Below are 23,445 nucleotides of genomic sequence, written 5' to 3' on the forward strand. Positions count from 1 at the left end.
CTATGCCATTGCTTGAATCATGGCACATAGCCTCTCTCCCTTCCCCTGAGCATCCTGTCCCAATCTGCCCTGGGGTTCCCCCAGCTTGCTAGAACAGATTTTTTGGGGGGAGGGAGCAAATGATGAGAGGGAGGGTAAGTTCTATTGCACAAATGGCAGCCTTTCCACGTTAACTGCTTTCTCTTTTTCAAACTTCTTGCTTTGTTTCCTCGTCTCCTTCTTTGAACTAGGACTTAAAACCTGGAGACGTATCTGGCAAACGTAACCTCTGGGAGAAGCAGTCGATTGAAAAAGTCACTTCCCCCACAAAGGTAAGAGATCGCAAAGAGGCACCTCTGTAAGCTCAGTATTTTTCAGCTCTTTATACCTTTCTTCTGAACAGTATTGAGCAATCTATTGGAAATAAATGCTATGCAATTATTGTATGTGCACAGAAATAACCTGACCTTTCAACTTTGTGCTCTTCTGTAATTCAGGTGACAGCGGCCGGCAAAAAGTCAGAGACCAATGGTAAGTGAAACAACAATATTTTTTTGGTGTTCATGGTGTGAGCATGCTTCCAGGGTGGCTCTAGCTTGAGAAGTTGATTCCAGGAATGGTGGCATAAGCAGAGCACTTTTGGTGGGGCAGGGTTTGCTATTTAAGATTAGTTTGGGTGAGAAACAACATTCTGTATTAGATAAATAGCCTCAATAGCCTTTCTCTGACAGTGGAGGGAGATGTTTCGTTACAAGAGTCTAGATTAACAGAGTAGTACAGTGGTACCTCAGGATGCGAACGGGATCCGTTCCGGAGCCCTGTTCACATCCTGAAGCGAACACAACACGTGTCTGCACGTGTTGCTTCCGCGCATGCACATGACGTCATTTTGACCATCTGTGCATGCGAGCGTGGCGAAACCCGGAAGTAACACGCTCCGTTAATTCCGGGTCGCCGCAGAGCACAACCCGAAAATACTTAATTTGAAGCACATTTATCCCGAGGTATGACTGTATTATGTTTGCTATCTAGTTTCAGGTGCTTTGGAGTTGAGGTCCTCAGCCAATTTTTTTTTTAAAAAAAAAAAATTGAGGTGGTGGTGTTCTCTTTCCTTTTTTAAGGAGGGCTTGGTTGAGTGGGGAAGTTGCTACTATGGGGGTGGGGTGGGGTGGTAGGTACCTATGGTTTTGGTGTGATGGATCCTCTTCTTTCTCCTTCAAGTCTTTTTTCGCATTACAGTCATACCTCATGTTACAGACGCTTCAGGTTACGTCTCTCCAGGTTGCGTCCCGTGGTGACCTGGAAGTACTGGAAATGGTTGCTTCCGGGTTTCACCACTCGCGCATGTGCACAAGCACCAAATCACGCTTCGTGCATAAGCGCCAAATCGTGCCGCGCAGCTGCGCAGATATGGCGCTTCAGGTTGCGAACGGGCCTCTGGAATGGATCCCGTCTGCAACCAGAGGTACCACTGTATTGGCTTAAAACAAGAGGTGGGGAACCTGCAGTGCTCCAGATTTTGCTAAGACTCCCAACTCGCACTGTCAGCAGGGCCGAGTGGTCAGGGATGATGGGCACTTAAAATTTAAACGTTCCTCATTCCTTAAGTGTTCATGCTTTACCCTTTTGATAATCAGTTAGCAAGTAAACTATACAGTGGATATTATTTGAGTTACGTAGCGGGAGATGGAGTGCGGAAGTGATTGCAAACCACTTCTAGACCTTAAGAGTGAGCAGAAGGGTATTGCTTATAACTGTCTTGAATACCTGAGCTCTTTGCACATTCAGCATCAGAACGCTGAATCAGCACTAGGGGTGGGGGAGAAATGTGATTCAACCTAATCCAAACTTTTTCACACAAAAAACCATGTCAACCAAAACACAGCCACACTTCAGAATTTGTTCTCCTCTGAATTATTTTGCAGTGCAGTTTGCCAGCCAAGCATCAGGAAAAATATAAATATTAGAGAAAATATGCTTTGCAAAAGAAAGTGTGTATTAAGAGTCATTTGCACTAAAGTGCTGCTGAATTTTCATGGGGAGTTTTTTTTTTTTAAAAAAGCCCCAATGTGGAGAACTGAACTTAAAAACTGAGAAACTGCAAGAAACCAAAGCTTGACAGATTCACCCATGCCGTAATCAGCAGTCTTTGTCACAATTTAGGATTTCATGGTTATGCAAATAGGTCAGAGGAATGGCATTTTATTGTGAATCTGTGCTACCCCCTAACTTCTCTTTCTTTCAGCAGGTTTGAGACAATTTGAAAAGGAGCCCTAAGAAACTCACCAATGATGCTGGACCAACTCGGTTTTTAATAACGGAAGTGCTAAATTTGTCCCTTTCCTTTTATATATATTTATGTTTGTTTACCAAAAGGCCTTCGGGAGGGGTGGGTGGGAGGGGACTGGGGGGGGGTCCGCTGTGTTTTTTGGTGCGTTATCCCATTTTTTAAAAAACAAAAGACACCATGTATATTAGCACTGTATTTAATAATCAGCCTTAAAGCATTCATCCTAATAGTAGTGCCTTCGAACAAGAGCTTTATTCTTAAAAAGAAATCCACGCTGTGAAACAAGAGACACTTCTACTGCGTAGCTCTAACCAATTGTGTGTCTGAACAAGGCTGTATTTGTGCCGTAAGAGAGGGGCGCCCTCTAGTGTGTACACCTCCAGAATGCAGTCCTAGTTCAACGGAATGATGCTTAGGAATAAGATTGGATCAGTCTGGACCACTGAGGGGGCGAAGAAATTAAAAGCATTCGATGGCTTTTAAAGGCAGAGGTGTAGACGACCTATTTGCCGCTGGCTCCTTACTGAACACAGATGGGTTTGGCATTAATTCCCTGTTGCATTCTCCCTCGGAAGCCCACGATTTGTGCATCTTCCCTGGGGTGTAATCGCATATGGCATGGGTACATCACACCGATGATCTGTTGCAACAGTGCCTGGTCCATTAACAGTATTTTTAAAAATATTGTTTTGCAGCAGGGCCAGGAAAAATGTGGCATGAGGTCAACCACACGGCAGGAGGTGAGAGGAGGCAAGTGTTTCCCCCACTCTGCGAAAATGAGTGCCACTGGGGAGACCACAGGGAACGGGCCACTGTGGACCACCCACAAATTCTACCCAGTTCCACAGCTGGATTGAGCCCTGTTATTTTTTCTTTCTTTCTGCACTTTAGATTGAGGCATGGAAGAAATACCTTTTGCTGACAATATATATATATATATATATCCTGTACTTTGCCCATGTCAAATCGGCACCCAGTTGAAACCTGCTCTGTACTTTAAGGTATCGTTCCTTTCCCCGTCTAGTTTTAAGTTAATAACCTAAATTTGGATGATTGCGGTTGACAGCGGTACTGATAGCTTTTCTCTCTCTCCTTTTTTGTTGTTGTTGTTGTCATTTTGGTTACTTGCAACTTTAGAATATATGCATAAAGCTTTACAAAAATTAGCTGTAAGGCACTACTAATGGTAGAAGGCTTTTAATACCCGCTAGAGTACTATATTTAGTTATAAACGTACATAACTAGCCAATATCACAACCTTTTTGTTTTTACAAAAAAAAAAATACACACTTTTTATATTAAGATTTCATAATTGCCATTAAGCACGTGGCAAGAGAAATATTAGATTGTTTTTTAAAGAAAGTATCAGATGCCTTTTAATGGGTAATTAAAAGTATAGTTTTAAAGAGGGAGGGAGGGGTTGGAAAGGGTATTAAGCGTCAAGCATAATGTCACTTGTATAAAACAATGTAGCTAATTTATATAAAACTACCGTAATTAACACACACGAGACACGCGTACACATTGTTGGCCACACACTATTTCTAACTTACCGCACGCTAGATTTGCCCTTTATCAGGTCTCTATGCATCTCGGTCTCTTTTAAAGTAGGCATAGCCCAGCCACTTGTAGATGCAGCTATATGCGTCCAACATATGGCCCTTGGCCAGAGGTGTAGTGCCACAAAAGGGCCCTAAGCACACCTCAGGCTGAACACGCCAGTTATTTGTACTGCAGGGTCAAAGGCCAGCTGGGTTGTGGGGATGATGGGGGCTCCACTGAACCCTGTGCGGACGTTCTCTCCTAAAGAACTGCAGCTGCACCAGGTGCATTTGGGGAGCTGGGGTGTGGATGAAGGGGATGCTCGCGTCCCCAACGCGTCCTCCCAAAATTCCTTACTTACAGCCATATTATTTGACTTGTATATATAGCAGCCTCAAGGATGACAAAGTTAGGTTTCAATTTACATATCGCACGAGGTGCTGCTTTTACACCATAAATTAGGCGGGTGGAGTAAAAAATAGGCAACTCAGTTTATGGTTGTTCGGGTTTTCTGGCCCACTTCTCAGATGAAAGTTATAGCCTGGGAACGGTTTTTGCCTTGTTACTGTTTTTGTTTTTGTTGCCTCCATCTGCCCCATTTTTATTTTGAAAGTTAAGATTCTGTGGCACTATCCAAAGGACAGCTCCAGTGATTTCCTCTAAAACCTTCTTGTTTACATATTGAATTTCACTTGGGCTTTCAGAATGAAATCATGCAGTGAATGGCTTTTGGATCCGTCTGTTACTGTTTGGTGGTGGTTTGTTGTTTTTAATACACTTTTTGGACTCTTTACATTCAAGTATCTGCAATAAAACCAGTATGTTGAACCTGCAATTCACAATAAATGCAGTATGTCTACCAGGTGGTTGGGTGTTCTCTTTCCCCGCCAAATAATTTAAGGTATTGATGGGATCAGGCTGTGTGTGTGTGTGTGTGTGTGTGTGTCTGCTGAGCAGGGTCACAGGCAAGAGGCTGCTCCCAATTCACTGGATGAGGATAGACAGGATGCAATGGGAAGAAGATCTTAAACAGGTGGCATGAATCAGATTACCCAAGTGTTGGTGTGGGAATTATTTTTATTATTTCCAAAAGGTACACACCACTCAGTAACAAAACAGGTAAGGTGTTTGGATTTCATTGGCCCGGAATGCACAACTGGGTGGTGCATAATACTTACCCTTAAATGTAAGGCAAGCATTAGGACCCAAAAATTCTTCTCTGGCTCAGATTTTAATCTGAACTGGAGAAGAAAACTCCTTCTCCCCTGAGGTTCACAAACTGGTTCAAATAAATCAGGTGGGGGAGCCTATGGCTCTCTGGATGCTGTTTGGGCTACAACTCCCATAGCCCCTGAGTGCTGGCCGTGCTATGTGGGGCTCATGGGAGTCCCAACAACATCTGGAAGGCCACAGGTTCCCCATCCCCAGAATAAACCAAGCTTTTCTCTCAAGCCCACTCGCATTGGGTTCACCCAATGCGAGTGATGTTGCAAAAGCATCACAGCCAACAAGAACTCTCTAGCAGGGTCCTTGATCAACACTCAGTACTTGGCCAACTTCAGTAGATGGGGAGAGAGAGATGAGGAAGGTAGCCTTTTACAACATCATCCACTTGTGTTGCGTCTGTGGAGTCCTCTGGTTGTTCATTCCACTTGTCCTGAGTATTTCTCCTCTTCTTTTGGATGAAAGACCCAAAGTGGTTGGCTAAGAATAGGTACCTGCACTAGAGCTTCACGACGCAGGAGTCCCAAAGGCAATAATTCTACATCCGGAGCAGCTTCGGTTCTTAGTAATCGGCTTTGAAGGGGTAGTCTTTGTGATTGACAGAACTGCAAAAACAGGACATGGAAAAAGCTTCATGAGTCTGAATTCATGAAAGGTAAAACCATGGGGTGGGAGAGGATTATTATCATCAGTTTGCTACTCGCCCTTCACCCTAAGGTTCCTGGGCGGGTTGCAGCAATTCAAATACAACGCTAAGAGTGGTTTAACACAACTTTGTATGCCACCTAGTCCAAACCCATCTCAAAGCAGAAAATGCAGAGTTACGGCATCCCACAATTTGTCCACAAGAATGTCTCCATTAAAGGAAACCCCACTGTCCCTCTGATAGTCAGTACCATTGTCCAACAGCCCTTGCCCTTAATTTTACAGTTCAACCAAAATCTACCCCACTGTGATGTCAACCCATTAACTCTACCCCCCCCTTCTGTGTGTGACAGCTCTCAATGCCTATAGTCAAACAGTTTTCAGGCAAAATGCCACAGCATACGCTTAGCAGGATGTCAAGGCAGCAGGGAAAGGGTTACTTTTTAATTATATTTGAGGTGCTTTGCGTTTTTAAGAAAAGTTGGAAAGAATTTGGAACAGAAACAGTGGCTGTGGGCGCACTACAGAAATAAAAATGATTTATAGCCTCTCCTAAACCTCCCACTAAAAAAAAGATAGAGCATGGAAGTTTCAAGCTTACTGGGCCATCACACAATCTCTCCAGTTTTTGTTCAAGCCGAGGAGAGTCGCCATCTCTTCTTTAGTCAATTCAAAGTCAAAGACCTATAATTTAAAAAAAGAATGAAAAAAGTGAGGTACATTCCCCTAGCCCATGGGTTAATAACGAAATGTCAAGGTAACCCGGTGTGTTTGTGTGTGAGAGAGAAAGGGTGCCCAGTTTTGAAACTGAGAACATTAGCATTCCTACTGAGGAAGATGTTAAGTGTGCATGGTATGTGAGTAAAAGTAGTTGCTCCTGTGTGCATGGAAACTTCCAGAATGCCACAGTTACTGTCATTTTACCACAGCCTTCTGCCAAGGAACCTAGGGTGGCATCCTCTGTAAGGATGTTCGGCAGATGTTGAGTTTCATGGCTGAGTCGGGAGTTGAGTCCAGGTCTCCCTGGTCAGAAGTTCAACTCTAACCACTGTACCACTCTGGCACACACCATTGCCTCAGATGCACTAAATTGTTAATTAAGTACAGTGGTACCTTGGGTTAAGTACTTAATTCGTTCCGGAGCTCCGTTCTTAACCTGAAACTGCTCTTAACCTGAAGCACCACTTTAGCTAATGGGGCCTCCTGCTGCTGCTGCGTCACCGGAGCACGATTTCTGTTCTCATCCTGAAGCAAAGTTAACCCGAGGTCTATTTCTGGGTTAGCAGAGTCTGTAACCTGAAGTGTTTGTAACCTGAGGTACCACTGTAATTAATTAGACTTCTTGCCTTACCATAAGGGCCCAGGGTAGATTACAGCAATTTAGGAATACAATATTAAGATGCACCTACGTGTGAAAAGCATTCTATAACTAAGGGACAGCCACAAATAATCATTTCTCTCAAGCTGGCCCCCCAAATCTCTGTGGGCAGTAGAACTACCCAAATAGGTTCCCTCTGCCAATCTTAACATCCAAGTGAGTCGGTGGGGAAGGAGGTGGTCTTTCAGATTTTGGTGGCCTGAATTGTTTCAAGCTCTAAATCCCAAGGTGAGCACATTGGATTAGTGCAGCTGTTTGAAAAGTGGGTCTAAATGGAACCCCAAGCAGCAATCTGGCCACTGCATTTTGGACCAGCCGAAGGTTCCAAGTCATCTCCAAAGGCAGTCCCACATAGAGTGCATTGCAAACGCAAGCTAGAAAGTAATGACTGGGATGTTCAGAGGGGTCCATGCACTCCATGCTCTTTGATTATGGGAACACAGAATATACTCTCAGATTATGGGTTTGGTGTCGGGAGCTAGCAGCCAGCAAGGTGGCTGGACAAACCTATTAGCCATTCAGCTCCTCAGAATCCTTTTCATACTACATCAGACCATTGTACCATCCACTGCGACTAGCAACAGAACTCCAGGATACCAAGACTTGACCCTGGGTCCTTCTAAATAAATGCACAGCATATACTCTCCACACCACTGGACAACAACACTTCCCAAACTGCTATATGATTCAGGTGAGTGGTAAATCCACATGGCTGCGTTAAGAATGGGGCAGGGAGATTCTCCTTTACCTTAAAATTCTCTTCCAGGCGGTGTGGTTTTTCTGACTTGGGAATGACAGCCACGTTCCTCTGGATGTGAAACCTAATCAGAACCTGCAGGGGCAAATCAATACCTGTTTCCAACAAGGGTGGACCAATGTTTTGAGCATTTCAGATTCCCAATGAACTCAGCAACAGCTGTGGCAATAATAATAATAATAATAATAATAATAATAATAATCTGTCTCCCTATCTCCCCCACCTCTTTAATCATCTTGCCATGGGGATTGGCTGAAAGGCTTAATTCATGGCAGAGTCAAAACTACGCATCTCATTCTCATGTTTGTTTGCATAAACAGCAAACAGCCTCCTCAGAAGGAGAAAATAAGCAGTCCTTCCAAACCTAGATGGGAATCAACAGCTGTGAAAAGCAGCATTCTGCAATGATCCTAATGCAATACTCCTCTTGGTTCAATTATGCCACCACCAGCACAGGCCCCAATCAGCCCCTTCTGGTGGGCTGATTTGCAAATGCAAATACAGGAATGGCTACATGCCTGGGATGAAGAAGAAGAGTTTGCACTTGATATCCCACCTTTCACTCTCCTTAAGGAGTCTCAAAGCGGCTCACAATCTTCTTTCCCTTCCTCCCCCACAACAAACACTCTGTGAGGTGAGTGAGGCTGAGAGACTTCAGAGAAGTGTGACTGGCCCAAGGTCACCCAGCAGCTGCATGTGGAGGAGCGGAGACACGAACCCGGTTCACCAGATTACGAGTCCACCGCTCTTAACCACTGCAACACGCTGACTCTCTGAGCTGAATCTGCACCCCTCACCCCACAATTACTACACAGATGCACCATACTCAGTTTTTGAGCGTCTTGTGAGGGTTTTGAATACTGAATACCCAGAAGTGCATGCTTCGGTTTTCAAACGTTTCAGAAGTCGAACGGTCTTCTGGAACTGATTATGTTCGAAAACCTAGGTTCCTACTGGGCTCCATCAGGGCCCAGTAGGGGCCACATGATCTCCTGCAATGACTTTGCAAAGTTTTTTGCAGATAAAATCGCTCAGATTCGAGAAGAGGTAGACTCAACCGTGGGAGCAGGGCCGGGGCAGGAGAGTGCTAGAGTCCTGTCTAGTCAAATTGTGTGGGATCAATTCCAATCTGTTACCTCCGAGGATGTGGACAAGCTGCTTGGACGAGTGAAACCAACCACTTGTCTCCTTGATCCTTGCCCATCCTGGCTTATAAAAGCTAGCCGGGAAGGACTGGGCGATGGGCTTCGTGGGGTGGTGAATGCTTCCCTCCGTGAGGGAGCCTTCCCAGACCAGCTGAAAGAGGCGGTTATTAAACCGCTTCTTAAAAAACCATCTTTAGATGTGGCCACGATAGCCAACTATCGCCCAGTCTCAAATCTTCCATTCTTGGGCAAGGTGATTGAGCGAGCGGTTGCTGAACAACTCCAGGCACGCCTGGAAGAAGCGGACCATTTGGATCCCTTCCAATCGGGATTCAGGCCTCATCACGGGACTGAAACTGCCTTGGTCGCACTGGTTGATGATCTCCGGCGGGCTAGGGACAAAGGTGAGAGCTGTTTCCTAGTTCTGCTGGATCTCTCAGTGGCGTTTGATACCATCGACCATAACATCATTCTGGACCGTCTTGAGGGGCTGGGAGCTGGGGGCACTGTTATACAGTGGTTCCGCTCCTTCCTCCTGGGCCATGTTCAGAAAGTGGTGGGGGGGGATGAGTGTTCAGACCCCTGGGCCCTCACTTGTGGGGTGCCTCAGGGTTCTGTCCTCTCCCCCATGCTTTTCAACATCTACATGAAGCTGCTGGGAGAGATCATCAGGGGGTTTGGGCTGGGTGTTCATCAGTATGCGGATGATACCCAGCTCTACCTCTCTTTCAAATCAGAACCAGTGAAGGCAGTGAAGGTCCTGTGTGAGTGCCTGGAGGCAGTTGGAGGTTGGATGGTGGCTAACAGATTGAGGTTGAATCCTGACAAAACAGAAGTACTGTTTTTGGGGGACAGGAGGCGGGCAGGTGTGGAGGATTCCCTGGTCCTGAATGGGGTAACTGTGCCCCTGAAGGACCAGGTGCGCAGCCTGGGAGTCATTTTGGACTCACAGCTGTCCATGGAGGCACAGGTCAAATCCGTGTCCAGGGCAGCTGTTTACCAGCTTCATCTGGTACGCAGGCTGAGACCCTATCTGCCTGCGGACTTCCTCGCCAGAGTGGTGCATGCTCTGGTTATCTCCCTCTTGGATTACTGCAATGCGCTCTACGTGGGGCTACCTTTGAAGGTGACCCGGAAACTACAACTAATCCAGAACGCGGCAGCTAGACTGGTGACTGGGAGCGGCCGCAGAGACCACATAACACCGGTCTTGAAAGACCTACATTGGCTCTCAGTACGTTTCCGAGCACAATTCAAAGTATTGGTGCTGACCTTTAAAGCCCTAAACGGCCTTGGTCCAGTATATCTGAAGGAGCGTCTCCACCCCCATCGTTCTACCCGGACACTGAGATCCAGCACTGAGGGCCTTCTGGCGGTTCCCTCACTGCGAGAAGCCAAGTTACAGGGAACCAGGCAGAGGGCCTTCTCGGTAGTGGCGCCTTCCCTGTGGAACACCCTCCCACCAGATGTCAAAGAGAACAACAACTACCAGGCTTTTAGAAGACATCTGAAGGCAGCCCTGTTTCGGGAAGCTTTTAATGTTTGATATATTATAGTATTTTAATATTCTTTTGGAAGCCGCCCAGAGTGGCTGGGGAGGCCCAGCCAGATGGGCGGGGTGTAAATAATAAATTATTATTATTATTATTATTATTATTATTATTATTATTATTATTCCACTATATTTTCAGCAGAGAAGCTCCCACGTTGACTGAGGCTTCCCTCAGCTTTTCCACATGCAAAAATGAGGCACCATCCATCTTACTGCCTCGTTATTCACTCTTTGCCTTCAGCATATTTACCTGTGCAACACTCTTCTTGTGCCTTGTAGCAATCTCTTTAACCGTTGGGTCCTCCAACAGGATAGGGTCCCCAGGCTTGAGACTACAAAATAAAGCCAATACACCCATTAACTTTAAAGAGTTATCCTCTTATTTCTTTGGCACATGTGACACTGAGCAGAAAACCTAGATTTCCTACATAGAACCGCAGCGGTAGCTGTCTTGCAGGAGGCAAAACTACTTCCAAGTAACACAATTCTCCTTTTTATTCTCATAGAATTTTGGGTGTTGGAAGGGAGCTTGGAAGTAGTCTCATCCAACCCCTTGCTCGGTTCAAGGTCTGCTGTGCAGTTTGCAACTACAACACCCCTGACAGGTAGCTTATGTTAGCCTCTGCTTAAAACACCCCCCAACAAAGGGGAGCCCATCACCTCCACTGAACAGCTGATCGTTAGGAAGTTTAGTCAGATGCTTACAAACGAGTCGCTGTCTTCTAATTATTTAGAGGGTTGTCACCTAAGAAGATGGAGCAGACTGGTTTTCTGTTGCTCCAGGCCAAGGACAAGAATCAATGACCCTTCCTCAATGTTAGAAAAAACTTCCAAGTCAGAAGAGCTGTGGAACATCCTTTAAGGACATAAGAAGATCCCTTCTGCATCAGGTCAAAAGGTCTATCCAGTCCAGGATCCTGTTCTCACACCATCTGATCAGATGCCTATGAGAAGCCTGCAAGCAGGACACAAGCACAACAGTGCTTTGCATTCAGTAGTTTGTATTTAGAGGCATACTGCTTCTGACAACACAGGTAGAGCAAAGCCATCGTAACTAGTAGCTGTCAGGAGCTCGTCCTACACTTGAGTAGGACCCTGGCAGAGAAACATGCCCGACTGGCACGTTCCCTCCCTCCTGGTCGATCATTTGGGAGCTTCAAAAGCTTTCTTCAGCCCAAACATCACAGCGACCGATGCCACCAGACATCGGCACACTTAGGGATCCGCAGAGTCTTCACAGCTTGCGTGACAGACCTCAGCAACTCGGCATTTTGGCTAATCTACTTTATTTACATATAAACACACACGGAGCACTGCAACATGGCTCCCTCTCAAGCATCAGACAGCAAAGAGAAAAAGAACAAAGGACAATAGTCCCACTTCACGGAACACAGTAACACAAACATTCTGTCTCCGTCGCTTCCCACTCTGTGGAGTCAAAACATATACAGTCATGTGAAAGACAACAATCCCATGACTGCAATCACGGAGCAGGAATTCTAACAGTAGCTGCCGACCTTGGAAGGTGAGAGATTTTCCTTTGCAGGAGGCATTTAAGCAGAGTCTAGGCTTAGTGATTATGTATTTGCAAGAATACTGTGTCATGTAATATGAAAACCAGGTAATACATAAATAAATACAACAGTAGATAAGCTCCACAGACCCATCAATGACTCCATGGCCATATACACTTGATCACACAACATAAACACAGTAAGCAAACAATCTGGACAACGAATGTTATCATCCCGCCAAAAGTTTCATTCAAAGCAGTCTTACGTGTGGGCGCCGAAAGGTCGGTAAGCAGTCACAGAGATCCCTTTGGATTGGCAGTAGTGAATCAGCTTCTCCTGGGTAAGGTATGGGTGGCACTCAATCTGCAAGCCCAAGAAAACTCTGGATTACTCAACTAGCAGGCACTGACACACTCCTTTGAACAAATGTCCTATTTTAGGGGAGACCAAACATTTGTGAACTCACCTCCCACTCTACAGACACAAATGCACACACACATGTGTTATCTAGGTAAAGGTAAAGGTACCCCTGCCCGAACGGGCCAGTCTTGACAGACTCTGGGGTTTGTGCGCCCATCTCACTAAGAGGCCGGGGGCCAGCGCTGTCCGGAGACACTTCCGGGTCACGTGGCCAGCGTGACAAAGCTGCATCTGGCGAGCCAGCGCAGCACACGGAACGCCGTTTACCTTCCCGCTGGTAAGCGGTCCCTATTTATCTACTTGCACCCGGGGGTGCTTTCGAACTGCTAGGTTGGCAGGCGCTGGGACCGAGCAGCGGGAGCGCACCCCGCCGCGGGGATTCGAACTGCCGACCTTTCGATCGGCAAGCCCTAGGCGCTGAGGCTTTAACCCACAGCGCCACCCGCGTCCCGTGTTATCTAAGATGTGTTATCTAAGAAGGTGATAAACAGTCAATCCCTCTTCACAGGGAACTTTGAGAGGGGAATAGAGGTTTCCTAACAACATGCAGTGCCCTCAACGAAGCACATCTCTCAGAATGCTTTGGGGGAAGCCGTGACTGCAGAAAGTGGTAGAGTGCTTTAAAATGCATGGTGTGGCTGCGGCCTAGTTGAGGAAGGCAGCACAGCTAAGGATTTTCAAACACAAGCCAGTGACCAGCTTCAATATGTCCACATCCATGAAAGCAGGGAAGCTCAGCTGTGTTGGGGGAACTTGCAAGGTAAGGTTGTGGAGGAGCAGTTCCTGATGAGACCGTGCCCAGTACTGAGGAGCTTCAACGCAGCAACATTTCCAGAAGCTGGCAGAGATGCTAGCCCTACTCACCTGGTGGTTGACAGGTTTGTGCTTCAGGCCAGGTTTCTGCAAGAGCTTCTCGATCTGATAGTGGTTGAAATTGGAGATCCCAATGGCTTTCACCAGCCCACAATCCACCAGTTCCTCCATTGCCTAAGGGGAGAGCGGGAAGGCGGATGAAATTCAGGGCATCACCTTGGTCCTATGTGTTGGAACAAACTTTCACACCTGAGCTATAACCACAGGTGGCAAGAGCACATCATCCCTGGCCAAGTGAACCATTTAGACGGGTGGAATATCATCAGCATCTCAAAAGCCATTATTAAGCTATGATGACATGCAGCTGGAGATGCGATAAGGAAAATGCTTCTTTGAAACTCATGTTTGTGCAATGTCAGACACTTAGAAATTTCTGGAAATACTACAATGGGTAAAATTTAAAATTGTTAGATAATTGCATCATTTCTTTCTTTCTTTTTATTTTAATTTTTATTAGAATTTTATTTACAACATAACATAAACCCCCACCCCCCCAAAACAGAAATCCACCCTCATTAAACATGAAAATAACATACAATGAGCAGAACATACAACAATACAGCCAACCAAATAAAAGACTTCCTTTATCCTGTATCTGGCCTCCTTGTTTATTTATGAATCGGTATCTGTGTTTTGGCAGAAGGGCACAGAGAGACCACGTACGTTGACCCCGTATAGTTGGTACAGTGGTACCCCGCAAGACGAACGCCTCGCAAGACGGAAAACCCGCTAGACGAAAGGGTTTTCTGTTTTGGAGGCGCTTCGCAAAACGAATTTCCCTATGGGCTTCCTTCGCAAGACGAAAGCCCATAGGGAAATCTCCGGGACAGCGGGGAAGCGCAGTGCGTCTTCCCCACTGTCCTCGGACCTCCTCCGAAGGCTGGCGGTGGGAGGAGGGCTCTCCTCCCGCCGCCAGTCTTCGGGGCAGCCTTCCGAAGGCTGGCGGTGGGACAGAGAGCCCTCCTCCCGCCGCCAGCCTTCGGGGCAGCCTTCCAAAGGTTGGCAGCGGGGCAGAGAGCCCTCCTCCTGCCGCCAGCCTTCGGGGCAGCCTTTCGAAGGCTGGCGGTGGGGCGGGAAGCCCTCCTCCCGCCGCCAGCCTTCGGGGCAGCCTTCCGAAGGCTGGCGGTGGGGCGGGAAGCCCTCCTCCCGCCGCCAGCCTTCGGGGCAGCCTTCCGAAGGCTGGCGGTGGGGCGGGGAGCCCTCCTCCCGCCGCAAGCCTTCGGGGCAGCCTTCCGAAGGCTGGCGGTGGGGCGGAGAGCTCTCTGCCCCACCACCAGCCTTCGGAAGGCTGCTCCGAAGGCTGGCAGTGGGGCGGAGAGAGCTTCTCCCCGCGCCAGCCTTCGGATGGCTGTCCTGAAGACTTGCGGTGGGAGGAGGGTTTTCCTTCCCACCGCCAACATTCAGAATGCTGTTCTGAATGTTGGCGGTGAGGAGGAAAAACCCTCCTCCCACCGCAAGCCCCGGGAACAGAGGAGAAACGCTGCGCCCCTTCCCCTCTGTTCCCGTACCTGCCCTGAAGGCTTGTGGTGGGGAGAAAAGCCCTTCTCCGCACCGCCAGCCTGGCAAGCGGTTTCCATAGGAACGCATTAATTGATTTTCAATGCATTCCTATGGGAAACCGTGCTTCGCAAGACGAAAAACTCGCAAGAAGAAAAAACTTGCGGAACGAATTAATTTCGTCTTGTGCGGCACCACTGTATATAGTTTGAAATGATGCAATAAATAATTATACAAATAATAATAATTGCATCATTTCAAACTATATACCAATTATATGGGGGTCAATGTACGTAGTCTCTGCGCCCTTCTGCCAAAACACAGATACTGATTCATTGGAAAGAAAATACCATGGCCCCCTCTGATCAATGGCTAGAAGACATGACAACTCTTGCAACATACAGACAGATTGCTTTTAGATGCAGACTGTGTCTGAATAAATATAACAATATTTGGGGTCCATTTATAAAAAGCACGATGTGTTAATGATAATTTTACATTTGTTGAAATAACTGTACTACTTATACACCCATATATTATATTGTATCACAATTTCAATGTTTTGTTGTGTTGTGTTTTTGCTTTTTTCACTTTATTTTCTCAGTGAAAATTTTCAAAAATATATACATGCAGCTATGTTTAACCCAAAGGGGTTAAGGTTGCAGAGGATAGGGCTGAAACCAAGCCCAGTTAACCTTCTAACCTCCCAGGTAAGGCACTTCTCAATGATGCTCAACTCTGGCTGAAAATCCCTACACCTGACTGGAACTGGGAATGCCTGTGCTTGACTGAAATATGAGTCAATGAATGCACTGGTATTTCTCACCATTAGAGCACTCGGGAGGTGAGGAGACCTGTGGTTCGGTTGGGGACAGACTGTTGCTCTTTGGCAGAGTACAGTGGTGCCTCGCAAGATGAAAATAATCCGTTCTGTGATTCTCTTCGTCTAGCGTTTTTTTTTTCTCTTACGAAGCAAGCCCATTGACGGATTAGCGGATTAGTGCTATTAGCGGCTATTAGCTGATCGGATCAGCTGATAAGCGGCTTAGCGGCCTAGAAAAAGGGGGGGAAGGAAAAAAACCCAGCAGGAACTCGCAAGACATTGTCGTCTTGCGAAGCAAGCCCATAGGAAATTCGTTTTGCGAAGCACCTCCAAAACGGAAAACTCTTTCGTCTAGTGAGTTTTCCGTCTTGCGAGGCATTCATCTTGCGGGGCACCACTGTACTTGCTTTGCCTTCAAAAGATCCCAGGTTCAATCCCTGCCATGTGCAGGTAGATCCCTGGATAGTCCCTGCCAGTCAGTGTAGAGCAGGGATAGCCAACCTGGGGCACTCCAAATGCTAGGACTCCAACCCCCATCAAGTCAGCATGGCCAAAGGGCATGGATGATAGGAATTGTCATCCAGCAACATCTAGAAGGCATTGTGATTGCTGCCTTAGTGCTGATGGGACAAGTAAGGCATCTTCCTCTGTCTGCGCTTATAAAAAAATTATGGCCTCCATGTTCATCACCTCTGATCGAAAAAAGGATTTCAGGGAATAGAGCTGCAAATGAGAAGACCTTCGTCCAAGATCTTAGTGGGCTGCTTCAAGTTCCTTAGCATCCCTGATTTTCCTGCTCAACCACAAGATGGAATTCATTAAAGCACCTTCAAAATAAGCTCAAGTCAAGCTTACCTCCCAAGTGCCCAGATAATCCGTGTTGCTGGGGATGAGCATACCCTTCTCGTCACGGGGAACTAAATCCTCTCCGGCCTGGAGGAGAGAAAAGGGCAATTGTTATGTTCCTGTCTGTTGACCACCTCCCAAGGTCTTGGGGGGGGGGATCAGAATCTTCCTGTAACATCCAAGGTCCACTGAGCAGAAAGGGATGATGAGGGGCTTCGCTGTTACCTTGAATCCCATGGGGAAGTGCATGAGATAGAGGTCCAAGTAGTCCACCTTCAGTGCAGAGACAGAATCCTGGCATGATGCCTTCACCAAGTGCTTCTCATGGAAAGTGCACCACAGCTGTGCAGGGGAAGAAGAAATCCATCAGCACATTGACCCGTCTCCTCTGCCGAGTTGGCAGAAAACATCACTTTCAACCCTGATTATGAGTCCTTTACCCAAGGAACCGTTGCAGACCCTAGGCCAGGGAAAGCCAACGTGGGGCCCTCTAGATGTTGTTGGAGTACAACAACTCCCATAAGCGTCAGCCAGAATGTCTAGTGGGATGATGGGAATTGTAGTCCAATTCTCTTCGCTTAAGAAGTATAGCAAGCTCTCTCTGTTGCATTTTTGACATTAGTCGAACTTTTCCTCTCTCCCAACACTTCCCAAATTGGTCTATTTCTGCACTTTTCAATTCTCATTGGGGTTTGTTTGCATGCAAATGCTGTTTTATGCTCCGTATTATTATTTCTGCACACTGCTTGGGTATTCTCTGAATGCATAGTGGTTTGGACATTATGAAATAAATATATAAAATCTTGGGAGAAAGCTAGTATAGGGCTTGTATATCTGACATGATAGTTTTCCTTGCGTCTGTTTCTTCACGATGGCCTTCCCCTTACTCTCACCATGAAGAAGCATTCAGACATGCACCTCACAGCTCTCTCTCTCTCTCTCTCTCAAACCAGCCATGTTTATTTTGAGGGGGGGGGGAGAAGCCAGGGCCCAATCCAGAATGTGCTCCCAAGATGGTTTCTCACTGAAAATCAACCACCTCAGGCTGGGGCTCAGAGGAATCTTCTTGAGGCAATAACAACCTTACCTTGCTAACAATGAAAAGTTCTTCCCGTTTCACGGCCCCTTCCTTGATTTTCTGCTGGAGGGCACTCCCAATCTCATCCTCATTCTTGTAGTAGTGGGCGCAGTCGAAGTGGCGGTATCCGAGGTCAATGGCACATTTAACGGCTTCGCCTACTTTTCCAACTGGTGCCTGAAATACAAAATTTGTATTATTTTTTTCAAGCACCAAAACAAGCACTGCCAGCCTTAGAAATGTACCAAATTGCCTTTCCCCCCCTAAAACAAACAAACATCCCCAATTCGAATAAATGTCAGATATATTGCTAACTGGATTTATTAAACGTTTTCAAACATTACCACAAAAAGAAAAACCAAATATTACCACATACTACCATGCCCCCCCACTCCGAAAACATATATTCCCACAATAAATAAGCAATGTGATTTACAATTTGGAAAACAAATTTCAGGGAAGAATGAAAAGGATGGCCAAGTTGCTAGCGTCAAGCTTGCACAAAACTAGTTCCAAATAGGCAAAATAATTTGACACCGAAATGCTGGAATTGTTTGCTGGGGCCCTTTAGATTTCAGTTATTCCACCCTGGGTATAGAGTTGATATGACAAAATGTTGATCTGAGTCAAATATTCCAAACTTCCACCCATATACCTGGTGCTTTGCAGAGCAGCACAGGCAAAAGGGCAGATTCCCTGTTCCAAAGACTTGCAATCTAAATCAGCATTTCCCAGCTTGATGCCCTCCAAATGTTTTGGACTACAATTCCCATCACTCATTCTGAGGGCTCTTGGTCAGGGAAGGCTGATCCACCACAGTTCTGCTGCTAACTCTGAGTCAGCAAAACCATGTTGGCTAAACTTCCCCTAAACCAGTGCTTCTCATACAGCAGTGATGAGACCCATCGGATTTAGAACTTAGGGAATTAAATCGGGCAGAAAGATTTCATCTGCAGAACCGGCTCCTCATTTCAGAAGTTATGCCTAAGAACAGCAATGGTGGGAGAAGTCGCCTGACCACCCCACAACCCCATTTCCCCCCATGCCTGCCTCCACCAGGGCCAGGGCCTTCTCAGTGATGGCTCCAACCTGGTGGAATGCTCTGTCCCATGAGACCAGGGCCCTGCAGGATTTAACTTCCTTCCCCAGGGCCTATAAGAAAGAGCTATTCGCCTGGCTTTCAATCTGAACTTAGCCTGATCTTTTATTCCCCTTCCTTCCCTCCCCCTCCCCTTTTTATGAAGATTGCCTGCTCTGGGATCCCACAGCTAGTTCTCCCCTGGTCTCCTCGCTGGCCCAAATAGGACTAATTTAGCCAGCGAGCCCTTGTGATCATCTAATGTTTATTGGATGGATATTCCCCCTAAATTGATTTCTGAATTCTGAATTTATTGTTATTCATGCTTTATACTGTATTTTATACTGTTTTCTGTTGCATCAATTAAGTGTTTTAAATTTGTTGTTAGCCACCATGAGCCCGGTTTTCTGAATATTATTTATTTATTATTGGTGCAAGTGATGCCTGAATAGGGTTTGTGGCTTTGCGGGGCAAGCAGATCTTTCTGCCTCATTTCACAATCTGCAAAAAAAGAAAAAAAAGAAAAAAGTAGAAAAAAAAGAATTAAGATGCCAATTCCCTTAATAAAAGATGAAAAATGGGGAGAGGATGTTGCATCGGGGGTCTTGGCTGGCCGAGGAAGTTCAGGCCACCTTATGACAGCAGGAGGCAGAAACGTGTCTTTATATTTCTAAAATTGTTTCCATTACTTTTATGAGGCTGAACAAACAGAATGAGAAAGGCAACATTTTCCTCTTGGCTGTGCTTCTACAACAAGGCCCTTGGGAAAGAAACTTGTGATGCTTACCGTGAAACAACTCTCAGGCTTCCAAAAACCGGATGATTCTAACTACAAATTCTCTACGAACTATAAATTGAGAGGTGCTGTTTGCAGGCGATGCGGCCTTGACAGGGCACTCCAAGGAAGCTCTACAGAGACTTATCAAGTGTTTTGTCTGAGTTTCACCATAATCAGTTCCCTTGACGCTGAGCTGGACAAGCATATTGGCAATGCAGCTACTCCAAAAGGGTATGGGAAAACGTGATGCTAACTCCCAGTACCACGATCATGGGTAGGCAAACTAAGGCCCGGGGGCCGGATCCAGCCCAATTCCCTTCTAAATCCGGCCCACGGACGATCCGGAAATCAGAGTGTTTTTACATGAGTAGAATGTGTCCTTTTATTTAAAATGCATCTCTGGGTTATTTGTGGGGCATAGGAAGTCATTCATACTTTTTTCAAAATATAGTCCGGCCCCCCACAAGGTCTGAGGGACAGTGGACCGGCCCCCTGCTGAAGAGGTTTGCTGACCCCTGACCAAGATGGTCTTGCGTGTTGTGCACACTGCATTATGGAAGTGTGCCGTGGTCAACTGACAACTAATAATAATAATAATAATTTATTATTTATACCCCGCCCATCTGGCTGGGTTTCCCCAGCCACTCTGGGCAGCTTCCAACAGAATATTAAAATACAATAACCTATTAAACATTAAAAGCTTCCCTAAACAGGGCTGCCTTCAGATGTCTTCTAAAAGTCTGGTAGTTGTTGTTCTCTTTGACATCTGGTGGGAGGGCGTTCCACAGGGTGGGTGCCACTGCCGAGAAGGCCCTCTGCCTGGTTCCCTGTAACTTGGCTTCTTGCAGTGGGGGAACCGCCAGAAGGCCCTCAGCGCTGGACCTCAGCGTCTGGGCAGAACAATGGGGGTGGAGATGCTCCTTCAGGTATACTGGTCCAAGGCCGACAGGAGCGACTGACAGGAGAGACATCTCAACACCTTCCACATGCGCTGTGTGAGGAAGGTTTGGGGCTTCACATGGCAGCACAGAGTCTTAAACCAAGATATGCTCTCCCAAGCCCACATTCCCAGTGTGTTTGCACTCCTGTCTCAACAAAGTCTACTCTGGCTTGGTCATGTCCACAGAATGGATAAGGGCAGGATCCCCAAGGACGTGCTGTACGGGGAGCTGGCCTCAGGCACCAGGCCCGTTGGCAGACCAACTCTGTGTAACAAATATGTCTGGAGTTGTGACATGAAGGCTGGCAGCATCAACCCCGCTGACGACCTCAGACTGCCTGGAGACAGACGGTCAAGGTTGTGTATCCACAGCAGTGACCAGAGGAGGAATGACTGCCGGGAGGAGCACAGAGAGAAGGAACACCCTGGGGTATCTGCAGCAGCACAACCGGATGCAGGCGCTGCAACAGTTTGACGTCACCCCCAAACTCCTCCACTGTCTCCTGAGACAGACGGATGCCAAGAACAACAACCGCATAAGGCAGTTTCCTTATACCGAGCCAGACCCATCGGTCCACCTAGCTCAATATTGTCCACACTGGCTGGCAGCAGCTCCCCAGGGTTTCAGGCAGGGAATCTCTCCCAGTCCGACCTGGAGCTGCCAGGGTTTGAACCTGCGACCTTCTGCATGCAAGACAGAAGCTCTACCGCTGACCTATGCTAGGTCATTGTAGTTTTGATAGGGATCTGGGGGCTGTTATCCAATTCCCTGTTCAACATACGATGCAATTACAACATCTCTGACAGATGGTCGGACAGCCTCTGTTCAAAGGTATTTCCCACCATTTCCCAAAGCAGTCTAGTCTACTGCTGAATGCCTCTTATTACCCTTAGGAACAGGGCTCCTCATGTTTTACCAAAATCTGCTTCTTTGCCATTTCTACCCATGAATTCCTCTGCAGCAACAAAGAGCAAAGTCAGCTGCGTGTGTGTGTTCATGAATGAGAGATGGATAATTTGCCAGCGCTTTACTTTTTCGTAAAGTCATTAGTACAATGGATGGGTGCCAACTGCAAACCCAGTGTTAGCCAAGCTTGGCAGCTTCAAAGCATTTAGCTTTTTTTAAAAAAAAAACCCCACACATTATAAACAATTATATCCTGCTTTTCACTGTCTAGGTTGCAAAGCGGCTTACAATGCCAGAAATTATACAATGTAAAGAAATTCAAAACATAAATTGAACCTCAATATTCAAAACCCTCAGAAATTTTAAATGTATTAAAATTTCAATCAAACCCTCAGAATTTTTAAACATTTTAAAATTTCAATCAAATGCTTTTTACCACAAATACTAAGCATATTTAGGATTTGTCTACTAATATAAGCGGGCTACACTGGATCACGATCTAGAACACTGGGGAAAAAATTCTCATGGCAAGTGCAACGTCTGCAGAGGAAAATTGTTTTGAATTGGAAAATGGGTACAGGAACATTTTCCAGTTAAGAATTTACCAGGAATTCCACATTGCTGATGAATGTTCGAGAAGAGTAAAGCCAGGAGTGAACTGCCTTGGCTTACAAATTCTGCCACTAAACTGGAAACTGAGAGGCCGTCCTAATGGGCTTACTGTTCATTTGGGGTCACTGCAACTACAAGAGACGCTTTTGTACCTCACTTGATGACTATGAACTTGGAAGACTGGAAACTGCATGGGAACTGACTCCTCTGAAAAGCTTTTGGGCGAGCTGACGAGAGGAGAAAGGAAACCACTCTCTCTGATATGAATTCTGCACTGGCCATTCACACACACAAGTCACCAGGTCCAGCAAAACACTTCAGAGGTCATGTCTGCCAGCAAAACGTCTGAACTGACAACTGAGAACCACTTGGAACTGAGGGGCTACGAGGCAACAAGAGGAAACGAGTTCTATGTGTGAGGACGCTGGCAACGGCCCCATCCACAAATGCAAATTATCGCTGAGAGCAGCAGGCAGGCATATGTGAACGTGCATGCACAAAGTACGATTCTCTCTCTCCCCCTCTCCTGTCCATCCAATGAAACTGGCTGCCAGCTGATTCAAGATAATAATAATAAAAACTAAAAAAAAACTTTCAATATCACGGCGCAGAATAAAACTCCCTGGACGCGCAAGTCATAAGATAATGGCGACAACCACTGCCTTGGATTGCTTAAAAATGGAACCAAGGCAACTTTGGGGAGAACACGCCTCTCAATTGCTAATAAGCAAAATCGGACCTGCAGCTGTTTTGATAACTCTCAAGCGCAGCGGAGTTCTCACGTGCAGGCACTCCGAGAAAACGATCTGCACGTGAGAACGAGGCTTGTGCGTTTTTTTCGGGCCGAAGCAGCACAATTTAAAGGAAACGTTCGTCCTGGAAACGCACCCGGTTTTGGATGAACCTTATATTACCCGAATCGAGCTGAATATAGGCAATAAAAAGCAGAGAAGGGAAAGAGTTGCATGGAAATCGCTCCAAAGCGCAGCAAGGCCGATCTCCTTTCCCGGCTGCGCTGAGCAAACGTGCGGAAAGGCACGGCGGCTAAGCGCTCCGCCGAGCAAGCGGGTCTCCCTCTCCCTCCAGCTGCGCAAGGAAAAGAAATAAATGGGGGGAAGGCTTAAAAGCAGCCAGGCGCGCAACTCCCGCCTGCAGCCCGGGCAGCTTTGAAGGCGCCGCGCTGCGAAGGGCAAACTGCAAAAGCAGCAGTTGCAGCCGTTGGTCCCTGCGCCCTCTTTGCACCCCAGTACCTGCCAAGTGCCCAGCCCGAAGATGGGCATCCTCGCCTTGGTGCTCAGCTCCACGAACGCAGCCATGGCTCTCGTCCTCGGAACCTCTTCCTTCCCCCGGGAACAAGCCGCAGCTGTGTGGATCTCTCTTCCCCGTGACCAGCCTGGCTCCGCCCCGGCTCTGCAGGAGAGCGCGGAAGCGCGGCGCGTATAGAGGGCGGAGGGCGGGCCGGACCGGAGACGCACTGCTTAAGCGCGTGTCGCTGGCGCGGTCCGGACAGGATCCATGCAAACGCCTGATTTGTTCTGTGTACTATGAGCCCCCCTCCCCCGAAAAA

At 46.9% G+C, this 23,445-nt stretch overlaps 2 protein-coding genes across 2 annotated transcripts in view; one reads left to right on the top strand and one right to left on the bottom strand.

The window, feature by feature from the left end:
* CALD1 (caldesmon 1) overlaps positions 1–4,673 on the top strand; it is a 196,279-nt gene extending 191,606 nt beyond the window's left edge. The window contains exons 13-15 of the mRNA XM_082241240.1: positions 231–311; positions 477–510; positions 2,228–4,673. Of these exons, the coding sequence (XP_082097366.1) occupies positions 231–311; positions 477–510; positions 2,228–2,256 (144 nt within the window). The 3' untranslated portion in view covers positions 2,257–4,673. The remainder of the gene's footprint in view (positions 1–230; positions 312–476; positions 511–2,227) is intronic.
* A 197-nt stretch (positions 4,674–4,870) lies between these two features.
* On the bottom strand, positions 4,871–23,281 carry LOC309541414 (aldo-keto reductase family 1 member B7-like). Its single transcript, XM_082239257.1, has 10 exons — positions 23,129–23,281; positions 17,573–17,740; positions 16,711–16,827; positions 16,495–16,572; positions 13,311–13,433; positions 12,292–12,389; positions 10,763–10,844; positions 7,807–7,890; positions 6,282–6,364; positions 4,871–5,640 (listed from the first exon to the last, which is right to left on the bottom strand). The coding sequence occupies exons 1-10, from the start codon at positions 23,192–23,194 to the stop codon at positions 5,598–5,600; spliced, it is 942 nt and encodes a 313-aa protein (XP_082095383.1). The 5' UTR covers positions 23,195–23,281; the 3' UTR covers positions 4,871–5,597.
* Positions 23,282–23,445: the final 164 nt, after the last annotated feature.

This window comes from Podarcis vaucheri (assembly GCF_965113315.1).
Source record: "Podarcis vaucheri genome assembly, chromosome: 10".
Taxonomy (NCBI): Eukaryota; Metazoa; Chordata; class Lepidosauria; order Squamata; family Lacertidae; genus Podarcis; species Podarcis vaucheri.

What these genes read in the sequence shown, in the direction of transcription:
- LOC309541414 (XM_082239257.1), bottom strand. Translation starts at nt 23,194, where the DNA reads ATGGCTGCGTTCGTGGAGCTGAGCACCAAGGCGAGGATGCCCATCTTC. An exon ending in ATTATCTGGGCACTTGGGAG is followed by an intron (nt 13,434 to 16,494) that starts GTAAGCTTGACT and finishes CTCTCCCCTTAG; the next exon opens with GCAATGGAGGAACTGGTGGA. An exon ending in AGAGATTGTGTGATGGCCCA is followed by an intron (nt 5,641 to 6,281) that starts GTAAGCTTGAAA and finishes CTGTTTTTGCAG; the next exon opens with TTCTGTCAATCACAAAGACT.